General features: G+C 40.5%; 1 protein-coding gene across 3 annotated transcripts in view; it reads right to left on the reverse strand.

The window, feature by feature from the left end:
- MAP2K5 (mitogen-activated protein kinase kinase 5) overlaps positions 1–22000 on the reverse strand; it is a 126957-nt gene that overhangs the window by 97361 nt on the left and 7596 nt on the right. For all 3 annotated transcript variants that reach the window (XM_005521794.3, XM_014251017.2, XM_014251016.2), the window contains exons 3-8: positions 20104–20171; positions 16142–16211; positions 11307–11347; positions 10565–10632; positions 7988–8036; positions 3567–3631 (exon numbers count right to left, since the gene is read on the reverse strand). In XM_005521794.3, the coding sequence (XP_005521851.2) occupies positions 3567–3631; positions 7988–8036; positions 10565–10632; positions 11307–11347; positions 16142–16211; positions 20104–20171 (361 nt within the window). The remainder of the gene's footprint in view (positions 1–3566; positions 3632–7987; positions 8037–10564; positions 10633–11306; positions 11348–16141; positions 16212–20103; positions 20172–22000) is intronic.

Here is a 22000-nt window from a genome sequence, read left to right on the forward strand (position 1 = left end):
AATCCCAGGAGGCTGTGCCGTGCCCTAAACGGAGTTCAGGGCATCTCACTTCTCCTTTCTCCTCGAAAAACAAAAACTAAAATAAGAATAAAACCTTCATTTTGCTTCTGTGTAAAGGAAACAGTGATGCTTTAGGCACGTGATGTCAGGAAGACCTGACAGAGGAATTATTTTCCAGAGTCAAACACTTCTACTTGGTAATATTTAGGCTCAAAATATACAAAAAATTAAGGATTTGAGGTCTAAATATTTTAATGAAGCTGCTCCTGGGACTGGCAGGCAAAGCACATGCAGACATTCCAAAGCAAATCCTACACCTAAGGAAAGATCTCCTCAGAGAAGTCTCTGCAGCCACTGATGGAGCCCAAGGAGGCAGCACAAATGTCTTTTTTAAACAAATATTATTTTAAAAAATAAGACTTCCCTTTTTAAAATGTCTTTTGGACTAAATGTTTTGTTCCAAAAAAAAGCAATTTAAGCCACTCCAGAGATGTCCTGCCACACGGATGTTTGGGAAGAGCTGAAATGGTGCATCCTCCATCCCACCACCAAAAAATAGACAGCTGAGTTGCAAAAAAACCACCTAAAATCGGGATTTAAATACTCCAGGCACAGTGGAAATCAGAGTGAACAACACCACCTACCCACAGCACCTGGCAAACAGCAGAGGAGCACACTCAGGTGCTTTGTTACAGCACTTTTTACCCTTTTCTTGACGATCTTTACCCAAAACAGGGCACACTCTGCCCGCTGAGCAGCACTGGAAGAATTCCTGCTTTCTGCTGGAATGTTCAATAGACAGTTTGGGCTCGTTTTATATTTTCTCACATATTTTTTGAACATGCAAGCAACCAAAAAAGCAAAGCTAATTAACTGGTTTTGCCGTATCTAACACGAGAATTTTTATCGTTCCTTAATTAAGCAAACAGCGGATCAAAAGGTAGGGGCAGAATAAGATGTCAAAGAACTATAAAATCCCTTCTTTTTAGAACAGGGGAAAAAAAAAACCAAAAAACATTTAGATTCAGCAAGTTCTCCCTAGAAATATTGCTATAAAGTATTGATTTTTTTACCAGGCTCAATTGACTGAAAAGTTGTTTGTATAGCAATATTGGCCGAGCCAATATAGTGGAACAATTTTGCTCCACACAGTAATCAAGTGTATTTCTAAAGTATAATTATACTGTCATAAAAATAAAGCTAAGATACCTCTTCTCTCCAAGCCATAAACCACTTGCAGCTGTAAAGAACCCAAATAAATGAAATCCATTTTCTAACTAAACATTGCCTTCCCAAAGAGAACAACCCCACCTCCAGCCAGGAAAAGTTGATCAATACTTCAATCTCAATAAACTATTCCAATAGTGCTTCATTCCCATGGAAAAATAAGGAGAGGATGGAGAATTTTCATTTTTTGCTCGGCCCTGAACGCTGGAATATTTCATTGCCATAATGGATATGAGGGAGGATAAAGAGCTGGGATAAAAAAAAAAACAAGAAATCCCAAAAAAAAGCCAAAATAAGGATAACAAAAAGATAAAAAGATAAAAAGATAAGAAGAAGGGTGTGGACAGGCTCGTTGTTCAGCCACAGATCGATCCCCACGCGGCCTCTCCTCCCCACGCCGGAGAGGGAAACGGCCCAAGCTCTGCAATCCATTTTACCTGACAAATGTTCATTGATTTACTGGGATAAAATATCTCTGTGGCTGGGGCAGTGCAGCTACCTGGGAGGATTCCACCTGGAATTCCTGATTTCCTGTCGGGGCGTGGCTGCTCCGCTGGAGAGGGAGGATCGGGAACTTTTTGGAAGGGGGGATTGCTCCAAGGGAAGAGGTTGTACCACGGGGTTGGAGCCTCTCTGCTCTGGAGCCAGGCTGGGAGAGCTGGGAATGATCCCCTGGAGAAGGGAAAAATCCAGGGAATGCTCAGAGTCCCTAAAGGGGCTCCAGGAGAGGGATCTGGAACAAGGGATGGAGAGACAGGACACAGGGAATGGCTTCCTACTGGGAAAAGGGAGATTTAGGGTGGGATCTTGGGAAGGAAATCCTGGCTGGGAAGGTGGGGAGAGGCTGGGCTGGAATTCCCAGATTTTCTGTGGCTGCCCTGGATCCCTGGAAGTGTCCAAGGCCAGGCTGGACAGGGCTTGGATCCAGCAGGGACAGTGGGAGGTGTCCCTGTCCATGGCAGGGGTGGGATGAGAGGAACTGAATTCCCTTCCAGCCCCAACCATCCCAGGATTCTGTGATCACCTGTAAATATCCACACGTAACCGCAGTGCCCGTTCCCAGGGAGAGGCTGGAGGCACTCCTGGGCTGGAGGAGCTCTGCAGCCACTGCAGACTCAGAACCACAGAGGAACACCCAGCACAGAAACACCTCCCTGACACGGGCTCCTGCCTTTCCAGGTGAGATGTTCCCTGTCCCACAGGGCAGGGAAATGCCACTCCAGGCAGGGGATCCCAGCTCCACACCTCCAGAAACACGGGATGGTGTCCAACAGAGCATCTACACCCCCTTCACCCAAATTCCCTGATGAAGCTTCCCTGCCTCCTCACCTGACACCACCAAGTCACCGACTGAGCTCCAGAGCTCAACATCCTCTCCCATATCTACAATAAAATCAGAAAACAACACCATTTCCTCAAGTTCTAGGAAGATCCTTCTCCAGGAAAATATCCATGAGATTTCTGAACCACCTTTCCACCCCCAAGCCCAAACTGACTTCAAGATCCCATCCCAAGACTTCACTTCCTCCTTGGAGCCTTTGGAAGTTCATTTCCATCAAACCTTCTGCCAGGAGGAGTCGTTCTGTAATGCTGGCAGCCAATTAGAAACTAAACTAAATGCACCGTGGCTTTTAAAACATTTTAGGGGAGAAAAAAATACTTAAAAAAAAATGTTAATATCGAAGTTAAAATGTCTAAGGTATAAACAAAACCCTAATGGAATGCTGGGTTACTGTAGATGGTAAATAGCTCTCTGGAGGAAACCTTTATTACTCCCTCAGGGCTTTCTGACAAAGTATGGATTTCTTAATTCCCACTGGAATATTTTTCATACCCCACTGCAGACTATTAAGTCCCAGATATGACATTCTGTAGTTTAAACTTTGCACAAGGAGGAGTTTTCTCAACAGGAAAGTCTCGTTTTATTTTAATTTTCAAATTAATCCTGGCCGCAGGGTAGGAGCAGCAATGCTGAAATTTGGGGGGGTTTATCCAGCCTGGGGGGAGGGAGGGGCAGGGCACTGGTGCCACCACATCCCAGTGCTGTCATTCCAAGGAGAGCCAGCAGGAATCCCAAATCCTGGAGGCCAATCCAGCATCCCAAATTCCGCTTGCCAACCCTCAACTCGTCCCCCAGAAAAGACTCAAAGCTGCGTTAAAACCGGAATAAAACCCCCCAGAACGGTTTAAAAGTCGATATCAAGATTATCATTATTTTTTTTTTTCCCTGCGAGGGCCCACCCTAAACCCCAAAACGTGACAAATAAAAAAAAAAACCACTGTGAAATCTGAATTTTTGGACAGATTTCCACTGGAAATCCCCCCCCACCACCACTCACTTGTAGACGGTGCCTCCGTTGCCGTGGCCGAGGATGTCTCGGTATCGAATGTCTTGTTCATTCATCTCCACAAGAAAGAAAGAAAAACAAAAGAGATGTCATGCTGGGGATGGAAATGTCAAGGAAAAGCAACTCCAGGCCATAAACAACAAGCAGTCTGGGTCATTTCAAGTTCAGCTGCAAGAACGAGAAGATCAATACAACATTTGCTGTCCAATTTATAAAAGACGATACCAAGGGACAAAGTGATGGAAAGTTTAATGACAATTTGTTTGCCTGGGTCATTTCATTAAAGTTTGATAAAAGGTGTCAAAATGGAATGATATAATATAGCTCAAGAGGGTCAGGGCACTGGTACTGAGAGGAAAAGGGGCTCCAGAGCAGCACAGAAGGAAAAGTTGGAGGTGAACTGAAAGAATCCTGGCAGCTGGAAAAGTTTGGGGTTTATTCTGGAATCAGCATAATCGAGTGGCAGCTCACTCACAGCTCAATTTATACAAAATTTATTTTTTTTTAATTTAAAGTGTATGTTTTAAAGGAAAAAAAACCAAAACAGTCTGGGATTGCAATAAAAGCGATTTTCCTTGAAATACACGACAAATTCTCTGCTTTAACCCTTCTGCTCACCGGGACAACTCAGGTCCTCAGCAATTCTGCAGCAGCTGATAATAAAAGCACTGCAAATTCCTGAATTTGGCATCTTTTAAATATGGATTTCACAACAGCTTAACAATATTGCCCAAGGAGCAACTGAAATGAAAAACCAGAGTTCAACCTTCTCCTGGATGAACACACTTATTCTGATTTTGCATCTGTTAAAAATATCACTAAAGATATTCTTGCAATTTACATTTATACTTTAAAATAAATGTTTTAATCAGAATTAATTCTGGGCTGAAAGGAATTTTCTTTTCTGGAAAAGATTCCCCCATTGCCTGATGGTTTTAAGCAGAAAATGTCTGGGTAAATCCTGCTCTGAAAAGGTATTTTCCTAGGAACCATTAACTCATTTTCAGTAATTACTTGTATTTTATGGGACACCAAGTTAAATATTTCACATGACTTGGCCTGGCTGCTTAAAGATGTCATTTTTGTGTATTAACACAAGTGATGATAACAAGCTCAAATGTCCCAAAGAGTCAATACTCAGCATTTCTAATGACCAGAGAATGAAATATTTTATTGATTTAGAAGAAGTTGTAAGGACAGAAATGATTCACCCAAAATTGATGGTTTTTCCTTTCACTACCTGAGCAAAAATCGTGGTTTCTCACTGGAATTGCTGCACAGGGATGGGAAAACCTGACTTGAGACAACTCAAAACAGAAGTTGATTATTTTATTACGTATTTGCAATTAAACCTGGGCCAGGTTCCTTAGGAGGGCCCATCCCAACACCAAGGCTTATGATGAAAATTAACATTTATTCCATTACTGGAAGCTCCTTCGCTTATTGCATCCATCAAAAAATGCAAACAGAAAGGGGGGAATTGCTCCTCATGAGGAACAATTGAATTGGATTTAAAATACGTAAAGAATCTACAGCAGACCCTTAAAATAAAAATAATTTCCCTCAGGCTGCAGATTTGCTCATTTTAAGGAGTTCTGCTCTTCCAAGCTGGAGCTGAATCCTCAACAAATATCTCCTGCATTCCCAAAAACATCCTCCCGAGCCAACCACTCTGCAGGGAAATCCAACGAACCCACAGCACCGTTCTGGCTAAATTCCCATTTTTTACTTCTTGTTAGGGAAAAAGAGAAGATTTTTTGGAGGTTTCTCAAGTTATGAGCAACAAATGGAGCAGAATTGGAGGTACCAAGCACATTTCTCCTGGGAAAAGGGGAAATTTTCTCCCCATCATTCCCTAAAGGACAGGGACAGGAGCAGCTCCATCCTCCGAGGCTCAAAGGGCAATTCCAGAATTCCAGGGAAAAACAGGAATGCTGGGCTGGAGGAAGGATCTGCAACTGATGGGGAGATAAAATGTGATTTACTGGCTCAAATAAAGATGCCAAAAGCACGGGGTGATTTATTTATTTCACTGGGAAAACCGGATTCTCCATCGTAAAAGGCGGGCTGGGATATTAAACCTGCAACCCCAACTTGCCAAAAATCCAGGGAATTCATGGAAAAACCGAGCAGCAAACAGAGCTGGGTGGGGCTTTTTTTTTGTAAATCACGAAGAGGAGAACTCCAAATTAATCCAGATTGGGGTGAGGAGCAGCCAATTGAGGAGATTTAGTAAATCCCACTCGATGGGGCAACAGGAGCCACTCAAATGTTTCTTATGAACTGTTGACACTCTATCAATGCTGAATCAATTGGTGGCATTTACCCTGAGTGACAGAAAAGAAATAAATATTTATATCCCATCACCTATATCAATGAAGCCAGGCAGAAAGCTATTTCTAACCTGTCAATATTTGATTATCTTGAAGAATCATGGCCCCTTCTTTTAATGATTAATATGAATTCCTTATTAAAGCTAAATGGAAACTACTAGGGGAATATCATTAAGGGGTGCCTCAAAGCAGAAACTGCCAAAAAATAATCAAAAACAATGGCCCAGGCCAGGCTTAAGTAATGATAAGTGTGACTTAAACCCCCCCAAAATGAACAAAAGTTAAAGTTTCATCCAGAAACCCATTGCCAGTTGTGGGTCTGTGACCAAAATTTTGCAGAACACGACTGAAATAATTTGCTCTCAACAAAAAGCAGATGAACTCCCAGCAGGCTGGCTAAAAAGTAGCATTAAAACTGAATATTTTGTTCTTTTTAGTGGGTTTTAGTAACACTTTTAATATCAGAAGAGGTCCCTAATCTTTATTTTCTTTTTATTTGGTTTTAGTATAAAACTTTATTCTTATTTTCTTTTTAGTGGGTTTAAGTAACAATTCCAATATCATAAGAATTACCTAGTTTATTTTTTTTAGTGGGTTTAAGTAACATTTTTTATATCATAAGAGGCACTTAATCCTTATTTTCTTTACTTGTTTTGGTGAGTTTAAATAACATTTTTAACTTCATAAGAAGAGGTTTGGCTTTAAAATTCTAAACCCTAGGGAACAAATCCTTGAATCTCTTTCAGGGCACACCAACCACTTGTTTTCTGCTTTTTAGAACAAATAAAATGCCAAACTCAGCCAATCATGGAGGGATTCTGCTCACATTCTGGGATTTTACCTTAAAATAAATCAGTAACATCAGAGGAAGCATCACCTCGATTTCCAAGTTACCTGCTGCTGTTACCCCCCAGAATTTCAACCCACCCAGAGAAAAACACATTTAAAAACCAACAGGAAGGAATCTGACAACACTGAGCTCAACCTAAAATCCTCATTTCCCAGCTGGATTCCAGAGAGGGGGAAATCCCATTTTTTTTCCCAAAAAAAAAAGGATTCCAGGTGAGGCTGAAGGAAACCACAAACCTCCAGCTTTATCTGGCTGCCAATCCCAACTCCTGGATTCATGAAATGCCGATGAGGCTGGGAGAGGTCGTGGTGTGAAACCCTGAATAGGCATCTGAGATAATTAAGATTTCAGCCTTTGGAAGGCGGAGGGGAAGTGAAGAGCAGTTAAGAAAATCAATAAGAGTCTTTTATTTGCAGTGACACAGATGTCTCAGTCAATAGAGCCTAATAGGCAGCTCCCAGCCCCTGGACAGGCTGCCAAAGGGCTCAGCCTGGGACAAACATTAAAATGTATTTATTTATGTGCTTGGTGGAGAATCTGGGCTTCTTTTGGTGGTATTTTTTTTTAAATACTCTCATTTAACTGTGGATGTTTAATGGTATTGTAAACCAACCCACCCAGCTCAAAATGGAGGGGAAAAAAAAAGAATTAAAACTTCAATTTTGGGTGCTGGGGGTTGGAGCAAAAAGAGAACAACGAGGTGGTGTTCTACAATTTTGTAGACCCTCATTTCTCCAGAGAAAACCCCTAATTTCTTCCTGGAATTCCCAGAAAACCTTTATTCCTTCCTGAAACCACCAGCAATCCCCCATTTCTCCAGAGCAAACCCCTAATTTCTTCCTGGAATTCCCAGAAAACCCTAATTTCTCCATGAAACCCCCAGCAAACCCTCATTTCTTCAGAGAAAATCCCTAATTTCTTCCTGGATTTCCAAGCAAACCTTTATTCCTTCCTGGAATTCCCAGGAAACCTTTATTCCTTCCTGAAACCACCAGCAATCCCTCATTTCTCCAGCAGCAAACCCTCACTTCTCCTCAAACCACCCAGCAAAACGAACAAATTACACATTTATGGCTAATTTTAAATTAATATCAACATGATTAAATTAATCCTATTAATGTTAATTGCTGTTATTTATTCATTGATCGAGAAATGGCAGCTGAGAGTGGCTCTGCACCATCCAGATGTGCCCAACCACTCCAGATGTGCAGGAAAACCCAAGCACCTACCTGGCCATTGGCAAGGATTTTCTTCAGCTCTGCTGAGGACTTTTTTAAGCTGGAAAAGAAACAAACCAAATAAAAAGCAATTATTTTTAATGACTGGGGCTGTTTCACTCTGTCAGACAAAGCGAGGAGCAAGGGGAGCTCGTGGTTCCATATTCCAGATTAAACTCCAAGGGGAAGGTGTGGTGAGATCAGGCAGCAGGGATGAAGCAGCAATGAGCAGCTAAGAAAAATCAGTGTATTTTCCAGCCTAGAGGTGGTTTAGACACCTGACTGCACAAGCTGGTGAGATACAACCAGCTGTTCACCAGCTCTGAGAGGGAAAAGTTTAAAATAAAGCTGTTCTCACATGTCAGGTGGTGCAAAAATCACAGGGAAATGTGGTTTATGTCCAGTTTCCAAGGGCCATATCTGGTTTTAGAGCTCCCCAGGGTGTTATTCCTCAGGAATTCCTGTAGATCTCAGCTCCAGGCTGAGAATCCTGAGCAGAATTCCTGATTTAGGAACCTTAGGATGTGGCTAAATCCCACAGCTTTCCGTGGGCACCCATTCCAGGCCAATCTGCTTTTCCAGGAGGATCTACTCCCGAAGCAACGCAACAGAACTCGTGTTGATTTACAGAACGTCACCAAACCCCAACTCCCAGCTTGGTGAATTAAAGGGTAAAACCTTTCATGGCTTCAAACTCCTTCAAAAACTCACAAAATCCTGGTTTTTGGGGTTTTTTTCCCCCCTCTCCTTTCCTGACAAACTCTGTTCCTTGGAGCTTCAACACAACAAACTGCCCGGGCAGCAACATCTGCAAAACTTTATCTCAAAGGGACATTCTGCTCTTATTACTGAAGTTAAAAAAAAAACCAAACCAAAAATAAATAAATAAAAGTACAAAATAATATATTCTTGAAAGGCCTGTGCACGTGTCTTGATCACAGATCATTATTAACAGGAACAGTGAAAAACACAGATTTCATATTTGGTGGCTTTGTTCTTTAATAGGCCTCTTGTTCCCACGACTGCTTTAAAGAAAAATTAAGTTTTCCAAGGAAACATAAGTTGATCTTGTCATCTTTCATGACTAACAATTTGTGAACATGAAACAAAGAGAGACTTTCAATTACTTCAAAAACAAAACTCCTGGTGCAGAAGGTTTCGGAAAAGGAATGGCAATTAACCACCAGATAAGGTGACAAGAATCTTCTAGAAGCTTCATTTTCAATGCACTTGAAGAACAAGCTCAAAGTACAGGGAGTACTGAAAGCCAAGCACGCAGCAGTGACAGAAAAATCAGCTTTATTTAGCTTGGACTGCAGAGCACAAAGATATTCAGATTTATTTTCTTTTTTTAAGAGTTCTGTGTCGGCTCAAACGCACCCCGAGGGATGGGGCAAACTTGGCCAGGATGAGGGTTTTTTAAATTTCCACCATTACAGAGCCTACAAAACCCACAAAACTGGGTTTTAGTGGTTTTTTTTGGATGAGGTTTCCAATGGGAAAAAAATTCCAGCCCTGCTGTTGGAATCTCCCGCAGTAAAAATGGGATTTGTGGCTTTATCCACCCAAAATTCACCTTAAAACTGTGCCCAAGACACCACAAACCTGCCCCTCTCTGATCATCTTAATCTGCTGAAATTCACCTTTTTAATCTTTACAACATTTTTTTTTCTTTTCTCAGAGAGAAAAGGGAGCAGGATGCTGATGCACAGATAAATGGAATATTATGTGCTTATTAGAATAATTTAGGTTGAAAGGAGCCTCCTGAGAATTCCATTCCCGTGGTTCAGATATTCTCTTGTAGGAAGAAGATGGAGCCAACCCCTCCTTACTCCTTTTTAAGAACACAGAAAGGTTTTTTGGGAGGTTTTTACCATCACTTATGACTTCCTGTAACAATTCACGTAATAAAAAGCATTTGAAAAATGAATCTCTAGGAAAAAAAAACAGAGAATGAGTTCTCTTGCATTTGAAGACCTTAATATTGAGTTTTCAAATGAGGGCTGGAATGTAAAAAGCAAGATAAGGGGGATGGACTCTAAAATTTTGCTGGAATTGTAGGAAATGGGCACCTAAGTGGAAAAGATTTTCAAAAAACCCCTACCCCTCATTAATAAACCTGAGTAACTTCATTATTTAGGCTATTTATTATTACAAACCTATGAATTCTCATCAATCCCTCACTTTTTTTCCCTGGAATTCCCATCAATCTTTCATTTCTCCAGCAGCAACCCCTCATTTTTCCCCTGGAATTCCCACCAACCCCTCATTTTTCCCTGGAATTCCCACCAACCCCTCATTTTTCCCTGGAATTCCCACCAACCCCTCATTTTTCCCTGGAATTCCCAACAACCCCTCATTTTTCCCTGGAATTCCCAACAACCCCTCATTTTTCCAGCAGCAAACACACGGGAGGAAGCCCCAGCATCCCCACCCCGATGCCACCCGCGAATTCCGCCCTTTTCCCGGGAAATCCGCTCAACCCCCGACTTTCCCCAAACCCCGCCACGCCAGGGCTCTGTTTTGGATTTTAAAAAAAACGGGAAACGAAGGGAAAACCAGGAAAAGGAAGAGGAGCTTGGCTCTTACCTATTGCTGGGGAGGGCCTCGGAGGCGGCCGAGGCGCCGCTGTTGGCGGCCCCCGCACGCGTGTTCACCTGCGGGCAGCGAGAGGAGCCTGATCAGATCCGAGGACACCGTTCTAATTAACCTGTAATTTGCCACGAATTCCTCGTTTGGCTGGGAAGGTTAATTAGCTGGTTGCTAGGCACGGGTGAGGGCCGTATGTAGGTTAGCAGGCTGCGCGATGGCGGCGCCGCGAGGAGCGCGAGGCTTAAGGGAAAAGGCGGCAAAACCCGTTGTTTATTCGCGTTTTAACCACTCCAGAACGGCTTCACGCGTTTGTGGTCGTCTCTGTGTGGTTGCAGGAGCAACGAGAAATCAAAAATCTAAAATAATTCCTTCTGCACACGGATAAATGATTGGAATCACGGGGATGAGGTGGGGGTTTAAAAGCTTTGAAGTAGCGGCAGACAGCAGTTGATAAATGGACTAGTAAAATTTAAGAACATGATTAGCAGAGGTTAAAAACACAAAGGCAAATGCATTTTTAATAAAATTATATATATATAAATATAGATATCACGTTTTTGCAGATTAATCCTTCCCTCACCAAAAAAAAAAAAAAAAAGAAATTCAGAATTAAAAAAAAAATAAAAAAAATCTGCTTGTCAGAGCTCAAGAAAGTGCAGTTTTATTTGACATTTCAATAAGTGGAACACAGCATTACAAATCCATCTAACTTTCCTGAAACAATTATTGAAATTCGTACCTTGAGGCCATGTATGTTCCGTTTCCCGGGAGGTTTGCAGGCTGAAACAGTAATTGACTAAATTGTAGAACACATCAGGGCCATTTACAAATTTGCTCCAAATGAATCTTTTCAAAAGAAATGAGGGTGACACCAAAATTAGCAGAGAGAAATGATTGAAAAGTGCCTGGCGAGACCCAGAGTGGGAATTACAGCCCAGGATTTTCAACTTGCAGGAGTGAGCGTTTATAAATGCTAAGAGCTTTCTGACACCGCGTAATATAAATTCTAATTTCTGCTTAAAACACGTCGCCATCGAGAGAACCGCTGGCTCAAACGATGGGATTTCTTTTGGTAATTTAAATTCCAACCTTGTTGGCGCCGTGTTTTCGCACACCTGGGTTGGGTTTGGATTTTTCCCTGGAATTTCACAGTGATATTTGGATTTTTTTTTTTAGGGAATCATCTGCCAAGCGTCAGGAATTGGTTGTTTTGGTAGAGGCGCTTTGGGTCAAATGGAAAAACATGGAAAATGGGGGAATATGGGAAAACCGTGGGGAAAATTATGGGGGAAAACCAGGAGGGAAACACAGCAGGGGCAACAGCCTCCAAAAGGTAAATATGGAAAAAAGAAAAGGGAAATTAGGAAAAAATAAAAGGGAAATACAGAATAAATAAAAGGTAAATATGGAAAAAAGAAAAGGGAAATTCAGAAAAAAGAAAAGGGAAATACAGAATAAATAAAAGGTAAATATGGAAAATAGAAAGGGGAAATTCGGAAAAAAGAAAAGGTAAATTCGGAAAAAAAAGGTAAATACGGACAAAGGTAAATACAGAAAAAAGAAAAGGTGAACATGGGAAAAATAAAAGGTAAATATGGAATAAATAAAAAGTAAATTCAGAAAAAAGAAAAAGTAAATTCAGAAAAAAGAAATGGTAAATACGGAATAAATAAAAGGTAAATACGGAATCAATAAAAGGTAAATACGGAACAAATAAAAGGTAAATATGGAATAAATAAAAGGTAAATACGGAATAAATAAAAGGTAAATACGGAATAAATAAAAGGTAAATATGGAATAAATGCCACCAAAACCGTCACTTTTTGGGGACAGACGTACAAAAGTGGCACTTTATGGTGACGTCTGGGTTTAGAGGGATGAGCTGCTGGAGAAGGAAGATTTTTCCTGAGGTGTCTCCAGGTGAACATTCCCTGTTCTCCACTCAGGGATGAGCTTTTGGAAGCTTTTTTAGGATGTAGAAGCCCCAAAGCTGCGTGTCCCAGCCCCAGTGCCCTACAAACGCTGGGTTAAAGGGGCTGTCACTGCTGATTGATGGCAGAAATTTGATTATTTTTTTCTCCCTCCCGTTTTTGACAGCAGGAAGCAGAACTATTTATTAGGCAGAAGGCCACAGGTGATGGTTATTAAACACAGCACCAAGGGCCACGTGCCTTTTAACAACATCAAAAATTACCACGTGCAGCTTCAGCAGGGGAAAAATATCATGAGGCTCTGGGTAATCAAAGAAAACCAACCCAAAATTTAAATTAGAAATATATATGAGCACATTCTGGTTTTCCAAGAGATTAAAATGGATGTTTTCAACAACATATTAAAGCAATAATGGTTTTTATGGTGTGTATTTGGATGAGGTGCTCACCTTGCATTCCACAAATAGGATATAAATAACATAGGGGGAGGATAAATATATAAAAACATATAAAAATATATATATATATACATTAAAATACCCATAGATATAGAGAAAAATATGTATTATATATATAGTTATTTATATATTAATATATATTATATATATGTGTGTGTATAAATAAATATATGTGTATAAATAAATATATGTATATAAATATATGTGTATAAATAAATATATGTATATAAATATATGTGTATAAATAAATATATGCGTATAAACATATGCGTATAAATAAATATATGTGTATAAATAAATATATGCGTATAAATAAATGTGTACATAAAAATATGTGCATAAATATATGTGCATATAAAAATATATATGTATATAAAAATATATGTGCATAAATAAATATATGTGTATAAATAAATATATGTATATATAAAAATACATATATAAATAAATATTAAACCATGTGATATATAATTATTAAAAATATTGTTTTAATATTATTAATATTAATGTAAATTAATTAAAAATCTATGAATATACATTAAAAAGATAAAGATATGTATTCAAAATAGATGCAGATGTATATAAAAATATATACATATATATAAAAATATATATAAAAATGTGGATATATATACAATTATATGTGGATATATATATAGATATATATCTCTGTACACACATTTTTTATATATACACCACATACAGATGTTTATTTTTAATATAAAACCCCCTCTGGCTTTCACTACCTAAACAGCAATAATAAACCTATTAAAAAAATAAGGAAAACACTGATTTTTAAATTTTTTTCCCCTTAAAGATATTTTTATTATGACACAAATAAAGCACAGCCCAGGTAACCCAGGTTGGCACATGGAAATTTACTCCTGACAGGATTTTTATGGAATACAGGAGTTTTTGGAAGCTGAGTGGAAGCAGGAACTGAGGCTTCCTCAGAAGTTAGAGAGGCAGAAAAGGAAAAGAATTCAAAGGACTTGCAAAGAAATCTCTTGAAAGGGAAGAAATGGGAATTAGAGGCAGAAAAGCTGCATGGTGCTGATGGGGCTTTCAAGTGGGGAACGTGGAGAGCCACGGCCAAAAGGGCACGGGAGGAAAGTGCTGGTGCTGACAAAATTTGGGATGTTCATTAGAGAGGCAGGACAAGAAGAGAGGGAAGCAAAAAAAGCAAAAAAAAAAAAGAGCAGGAAAGAAAAAAAAAAAAGCAGAAAAGCACATTTTGTTCGGTATTTCAGAGGAGCTGCAGAGCTCAGGGGTGGGTTTGGGTAGGTTTTAAAGATCTAACCTAGGAAAAAAAGGGGTTTTGAGGAGGTGGTTTGGGAAGATGAAATAAAAACTGAGTAATTTGGAGGGAGTGGGAAGGAGGAAATACCCAGCAGAGAGCCAGAGCTGAGCCAGGGGTGAGAATTTGGAGGGGATTGGAGGGAGGGATTGAATCTGGAGTAGGACAGAGAGAATTCCGAGTCTGGCCAGCCAGAGGAGATTATCCTCGGAAAGCAAACAGGAAAAGGAGAGAGCAGCAGGAAAAGGAGGTTCCAGGTTCCTCAGGAATGAGCCAAAGGGAGAAGGTTAAATCTCAAAATGTCCCTTTGAGCCCCAGGGCTGAGCAGTTCCTGCCAGCCCTCCCCTGCATTGGGTGGTTAAAGGGAAATGTAAAGGATTTCCAAGATTTTCCCAACCTACTCGGATCATCCACTTCAGTCTCCCTGAGCCACAAGAGAAGGACCCAGGGAGCCCTTCCAGGGCCTCCAAAGGGCTCCAGGAGAGGAACTGGGATGAGGGATGGAAGGACTGGACACAGGGAATGGTTTAAACTGGGATAGGGCAGGGGAAGGTGGGATATTGGGAAGGAATTCCTGGCTGGAATTCCCAGAGCAGCTGTGGCTGCCCCTGGATCCCTGGCAGTGTCCAAAGCCAGGCTGGACACTGGGGCTTGGAGCAGCCTGGGACAAGTGGGAATTGTCCCTATCCAAGGAGTGGGAAGCCTGGGACAAGTGGGAATTGTCCCTATCCAAGGAGTGGGATGGGATTTAAGGTCCTCCCCACCCAAAACCATTCCAGGATTCCATGATCCATGCCTGGGAAGAGGCAGGAGACCCTTCCCTCTCCTCTCCCTGCTCTGAGGAGGTTCCAGCTCCTGGGTGGTGCCACAGCTCCAACATCTGCGAGTCCCCTCTCAACCAGAGCCACACAACTCTCCTCGTTCCCCCAAAATTCCACAGGATCCCACAGAACTTCCAGGAAACCCACCCTCCTTCAGAGCCTCCTTCAGAGACCTCATTTTTGAGGAGGCTCCTGGTTTGCCCAATTCAAACTTCAGAGAGTTGTAAGTAACAGAAGCACGGAACGTTTCATTGGGAGCCTCACAGTATGATTATTTGTGTCGTACCAGTTAAGCGAGGAGAGTTTAATTTTTAATTATTTCAATTAATTTATTGCTGGGAGATTTACTTGGAGAATTTAAACCTTCTCTGTTCCATCAATTAAGAGCCAGAGATTTGGAGCCTGGCTACTGAGATCTGAATGAATTATGTAATGCACCAGGCTTTTTGTTTTGGTTTTTTTTTTGAGTTTGAGTTCAGAGAGAACATTCCCAAAAAACCTCACCAGCTGCCTCTGGACTTTTTTCAGGTTGGAAATGACCTATTTTTTAATTGCCTCGGTCCACAGAATTGATTACATCTCTCCCTGTTCAGAACTAGTAAAGAAGGTTGTGAATATTTGGAGAACACCAAATGCCCAAATCTCAGACTAAAATGAGCCCTGGCTGGAGCTGCTGTGACAGACACATCCCACGATGGTGACAGTGACATCCCCAGCCTGTCAGGCTGGCTAATGATATTAAAACAGCTCCAAAAAGCCAAATTTCCATAAGTATCCAAGACTTCAGTTATTCATCTGCTTTGCTTGGAATCCAGGCAGAGCCATCACCAATGAGTTACTTAAATATGTACTCTGCAAACCTCGTTAGTCTAATTTACTCCAGGAAATTAGCTATTTCCTATGCAATAAATGCACTTTTCTCCACCTTCCCCACCAATAATGAATTCTTCCCTCCAAATGAAGAGGTAAACACCAGGCTCTGCGCATTTAAACCTCCCCAAAAGGTGCCAGGGAGCTGTTTCAGCACCAGCTCTTGGGGTTGTTGGTTGGGGTTTGCTCGGCGTTACCTCGTGGGTAGATCTGGAGAGGCTCTATCAACTGTCCATTCACTTGCTGCTCCATCACAGTGGAGTAATACTGCAAAGAAAGCCGAGAAAGAGATGACTCAGTAAGCCAGGTAAAAGTGCTTATGGATTGTTTCATTTAATTGTTAATTTGGATTGTTTTCATTTTCTTTCTCACTGCCACAGTAAAGATCAGGTTCCTTTCCATCCTTTCCATCATTTCAGGTTCCCACAAAAAAGAGGGACGGAGGAATTGAAACGAGGAGCTGCCACAGGGATCTGCTCCTGGCTCTAAAGGCTCCCTTGAAAGCTGGGAATGCTCCAGCAGGTGAGGAAATGAAACATTTCCAGCAAATGCAGCAGCTGGAGGAGCCAGGAAAACCAAACACAGACACAAAGACTTGACAAAAATACACCCCAAAACTGCAGCCAGGAGAACTCCACGGGAATCCCAAAGGGATCTGGAATTCTGGGCAGTGATGAAGGATCAGGGATCCCAGAAAATCTCAGCAGACATCCTGAGACACCAAAAACTCCACAGGAGCTGCTGGAGTGAGCCAGAGGATGTTTATTGGGTAAAAAAAATACTCAGAATGGGCAAAAAAGGGCTGGAAAAAGAGCTGAGAACATCAAAAGCAGGAAGATGCTTGGGCCATGCAGGGCTGTAGCCAGACTGGGAATGTTCACCTGGAGAAGGGAAAAATGCAGGGAATGCTCAGAGTCCTTAAGGGGCTCCAGGAGAGCTGGAGAGGGATTGGGGTCAAGGAATGGAGGGACAGGACACAGGGAACGGCTCCCACTGGGAAAGGGGAGATTTGGATGGATAATGGGAAGGAATTCCTGGCTGGGAGGGGCTGGACTGGAATTCCCAGAGAAGCTGGGGCTGCTCCTGGATCCCTGGCAGTGCCCAAGGCCAGGCTGGACAGAACCTGGGATAGGGAAATGAGCTTTTAACTTTTGAATTCCCATTTTACCAATGGAATTCCACCACCAAATCTAATTCTAAAGATGCAGCCATCTTTATACACAATATAAACATTTCTGATCACTCTCTCAAATAATGAACTAAAATAAACACACCTGAGAGCATTTCCCCCCAAAAAATATAGGAGAGGGGGAGAGAGAGAGGGGGAGAAAAACCCATGACCCTCCCCATTACTCACCAGTGATGACAAGTAAATGAAATATCAATCATGTAAGCTGTCAACCTTTTGGGACAGCAATAACTGTTAACAAGTAGTCTGGAAAAATTGTCTGAAAATGACTTGTCCTCCACACACGAGCGTTGGAGGTTTCCATGGAAAATTAAGATGCCAGTGGCTATTTGGAACATTGTTCAGGTATTCTTTTTAATGGGAAATTTGCCACTTATTGATCCAGAGCGTGTAGCCCTTGCTTTCAGAGAGCTGCAAGCAACTTTCCAATCAGTGGCTGTCAAAAAAATTACTGCCTTTTTATACAGATACAAGACAACAGCTCCAGAGCAGCTCCCTGGCTGTCCTTAATTAACTGCAGTGCCCAACACTGAAAAAAATCCTATTTACCATCCCCCAAAGTCGGCCTCCTTCAAAGCATTTTAGCATAATCTGAAAGAATTCCAGACCTGAATTAACTCCTCATCAAATTCATAAAGCCAAGAACCTAAAGGGAAGGTCAGGCACAATTCAAAAAACTCTTCCCAGTTATAATGTGTTCCAAAGTCTAGTCTCAGGGAATTATTTTTTCACCTCCTCAAACTGAAAAAAATCCACTTTATTTATATTTTAGAGAACACCTGCACCATGTTAAAATTTCCTGAAATACTTTCCCAGCTGTCCACTCCTCCAAATTATTTGTTGCAGGCCTCAAAATGAATATTTTTTCTCCCCAATCCTCCAAATTATTTGCTGCAGGCCTCAAAATAAGTCTTTTTTCCCCTCAATTCTCCAAATTATTTGTCACATGCCTCAAAATTAATATTTTTTCCCCTCAATTCTTCAAATATTTGTTGCAGGCCTCAAAATGAGTCTTTTTTCCCCTCAATTCTCCAAATATTTGTTGCAGGCCTCAAAATTAATCTTTTTTCCCCTCAATTCTCCAAATTATTTGTTGCAGGCCTCAAAATGAATATTTTTTCCCCTCAATTCTCCAAATATTTGTTGCAGGCCTCAAAATTAATCTTTTTTCCCCTCAATTCTCCAAATTATTTGTTGCAGGCCTCAAAATAAGTCTTTTTTCCCCCCAATCCTCCAAATATTTGTTGCAGGCCTCAAAATGAATCTTTTTTCCCCTCAATTCTCCAAACATTTTTCTTCCCCACTATCTACCCCAAGATTATTAAATGAATTTATTTTCTAGGCTCAGAATATTTGTTTTTCTTGCAAACACATCCCAAAACCAAGCCCATAGGATGTGAGGAATTTAAACCACCAGTTCAACACTCAGATGAAAAACTAGTTTAAAACCAAAGAGAAAAATTTTTTTCGGAGAAGAAAAGCTGCTGAAGCAGAAAGAAGTCATTTACAGGCATCCCATAATTTTGAAGGGAAAGCAGAGAGTTGAGCAATCAGAACTCTAATGTACTGAAACTTTAACAGTGAGCTTGGAAGCATAGCAAAAAAATGACCTTCCCAAGGCATGATTAATCTGGAGGCTGCGCTGGGAAAATCCAAAGTTTTTCCACTTTAAAGGGAAAAAATGGCTGAGGTTTTACAAGGAAAAGAGAGAAACTTGAGGAATTCTGGTGGGGAAGGATCTCCATGGATCTGCTGGGCCCAGCAGAGGGAGGAGCTGGACCTAAAAAGGGTTGGAAAAGGAGCTGAGAACATCAAAATCCAAAATAAACACCAGGACCATGGAGATGCTGGGCTGGGAGAGCTGGGAATGTTCAGCTGGAAAAGGGAAAAATCCAGGGAATGCTCAGAATCCCTAAAGGAGCTCCAGGAGAGCTGGAGAGGGATTGGGGACAAGGGACAGGACACAGGGAATGGCTCCCACTGGGAAAGGGGAGATTTGGATGGAAAATGGGACGGAATTCCTGGCTGGGGAGGGTTGGGAAGGGCTGGAATTCCCAGAGGAGCTGAGGCTGATCCCTGGCAGTGCCCAAGGCCAGGCTGGAGCAGCCTGGGACAGGGAAGCGTCCCTGCCATGGCAGGGGGGGCACTGGAGGGGATTTAAGCTCCTCCTCACCCAAACCAGTCTGGGATCCTCTGAAATCCCACCAAAATCACCTCTGGGTGGTCCCAAACAGGGCTTGGCTCCGGCAAGCCCCAAATTCCTTTCTAGGGATTCACATCCTTCTGGCTCAGAGAGAAAATCCCCATTTTTTACCCTCTTGCTGATTAATTTTCTTGGAAAACAGAAGTAAAATGATTTTTTTTTTCACTATATTCAAACAATTCTGTTCCCATCAGTAAGTTCACCCTTCCCTTCTGCAGGAAATTGATATTTATGGGGATCCAGAGAGGTTTTTACACACCCCTACCTACACAAAGCCACGCACAGCCACATCTATCTCCCCTCGAAAAACACAAAATACATCTTTAAATCCTCTATGAATATTGAGCCTGCAGCTACAATGAAACTCCTCTGCTTAGGAGGGGTGAAACAGTCTCCAGATGAAAGTAGATTTTGAAAAATTTTTAGAGCCCAGGGGTTCATTTTTAATGAGCCGTTACTTTAAGTACTGCATAAAAAATACAAGAAATTGATAGTCCATTTAGCCTGCACTATACCTAATGCAAAAGTCATTAAGATGCATTATTCTTAATGTTTATGATATGATCAGTAAGTGAACAAGTCTTTTATCTTTTTTAAAGTCGAGCATGTCCATATATCTGGTGTGAAACACCTCTGCTGTATCCAGGAGTATCAAAATCTGAATTTAACACAGTTAAATACTTTGGAACCAGCAAAAAAACCACCAAGAAAAATTAAATAAATATAAACACAGGGGGAAAAAGCAGGATTTGTTGCACTGGACTTACATAGGACAGCATGGCATTCATCTCCTCATCGCTCCTGACCGTGATCCGATCCCCATCCTCATCCTCATCTGCCAGAGGAAGGCACCAGGTGAGCAAGGAAAACATTAAAATTGACAATTTTAACATTTATAAATAAAGCTGGGCTTTCAGCAGCAAATAGAAGTGAAGAATCTAAAAGAGAAAAGCCAGCTACACAAGTACTCAGAAACAATAATGATGGAAAATGATTTCAAGTATGGATCAACAAGAATGGTGATTTCTGCCTAAAAAGGGGCACAAAGTGCTCAGAACTTCACTTTCAGCACTTTTTTTACTGCCAGACCCTCTCTTGGAGCTGAGCAACTTTTCCAGGCTGGAATTCCCTCCCTGATCCCTTCCCCAGGCTGGAATTCCCTCCCTGAACCCTTCCCCAGGCTGGAATTCCCTCCCTGAACCCTTCCCCAGGCTGGAATTCCCTCCCTGATCCTTCCCCAAACTGGAATTCCCTCCCTGATCCCTTCCCCAAACTGGAATTCCCTCCCTGATCCCTTCCCCAGGCTGGAATTCCCTCCCTGATCCTTCCCCAAACTGGAATTCTCTCCCTGATCCTTCCCCAGGCTGGAATTCCCTCCCTGATCCTTCCCCAAACTGGAATTCCCTCCCTGATCCCTTCCCCAGGCTGGAATTCCCTCCCTGATCCTTCCCCAGGCTGGAATTCCCTCCCTGATCCTTCCCCAGGCTGGAATTCCCTCCCTGATCCTTCCCCAAACTGGAATTCCCTCCCTGATCCCTTCCCCAAACTGGAATTCCCTCCCTGATCCCTTCCCCAGGCTGGAATTCCTATTACTATATATTATATAACTATATATGATATTTTATTATATAGGATCTATTATATAGGATCTATTATATAATCATATATATTATCTAATTATAATTATATTATTGTATATATTATATATCATTATAATGACATATAGTTTATTATATATGCTTATTATTTATATTATTATATATTCATGTCTTATATTATTATATTATTCGTATCATACATTATTCATTATATAAAATATATATCTTTAGCTAGAATAAAATGTATTTTATTCTACTTAATTTTCTATTAACATAAATACTATGTATTTGTTTAAAAATTACAGCCCAGAGAAGGAAGGGAAAATCCAACCCCAGAGCAGAGGAGCCCAGATGGGAACGCTGGGGGTGAGAAAATCAAAATAAAAAGAACAAAAAACCAATGATGGTGATGATTATCCCCACCCAAAGGAGCAAAACTTCAAGCAGAAAAAAATCCAGGGAGGGAAAGAGGGAAAAAACAAACCCCAAAAAAATAGCTTTAAAAAAAATAAAAATAATACAAATAATAATTAAAAATAATAAAAAAAAAAAAAACCAAAAATAATAAAAATAAGAATAAAATTAATAAAACAATAATAAATAATAAAATAATAAAGAATAAAATAATAAATAATAAGAATATGAATAATTAAAAATAGAATAATAATTTAAATAACAATAAATAAAATAAAAATTAAAATAAAATAATTAAAAATAATTAAAAATAGAAATAATTTTAAAAATAACTAAAAAATAACTAAAAAATAACTAAAAAATAACTAAAAAATAACTAAAAAATAACTAAAAAATAACTAAAAAATAACTAAAAAATAACTAAAAAATAACTAAAAAATAACTAAAAACAACTAAAAAAACCTAAAAAAAAACCTAAAAAAAACCTAAAAAAAAACCTAAAAAAAACCTAAAAAAAAACCACTAAAAAACCACTAAAAAACCACTAAAAAACCACTAAAAAACCACTAAAAAACCACTAAAAAACCACTAAAAAACCACTAAAAAACCACTAAAAAACCACTAAAAAACCACTAAAAAACCACTAAAAAAT

Source organism: Pseudopodoces humilis, chromosome 16 (genome assembly GCF_049639895.1).
Source record: "Pseudopodoces humilis isolate 2021_Gansu_Grassland_sample_001 chromosome 16, ASM4963989v1, whole genome shotgun sequence".
Taxonomy (NCBI): Eukaryota; Metazoa; Chordata; class Aves; order Passeriformes; family Paridae; genus Pseudopodoces; species Pseudopodoces humilis.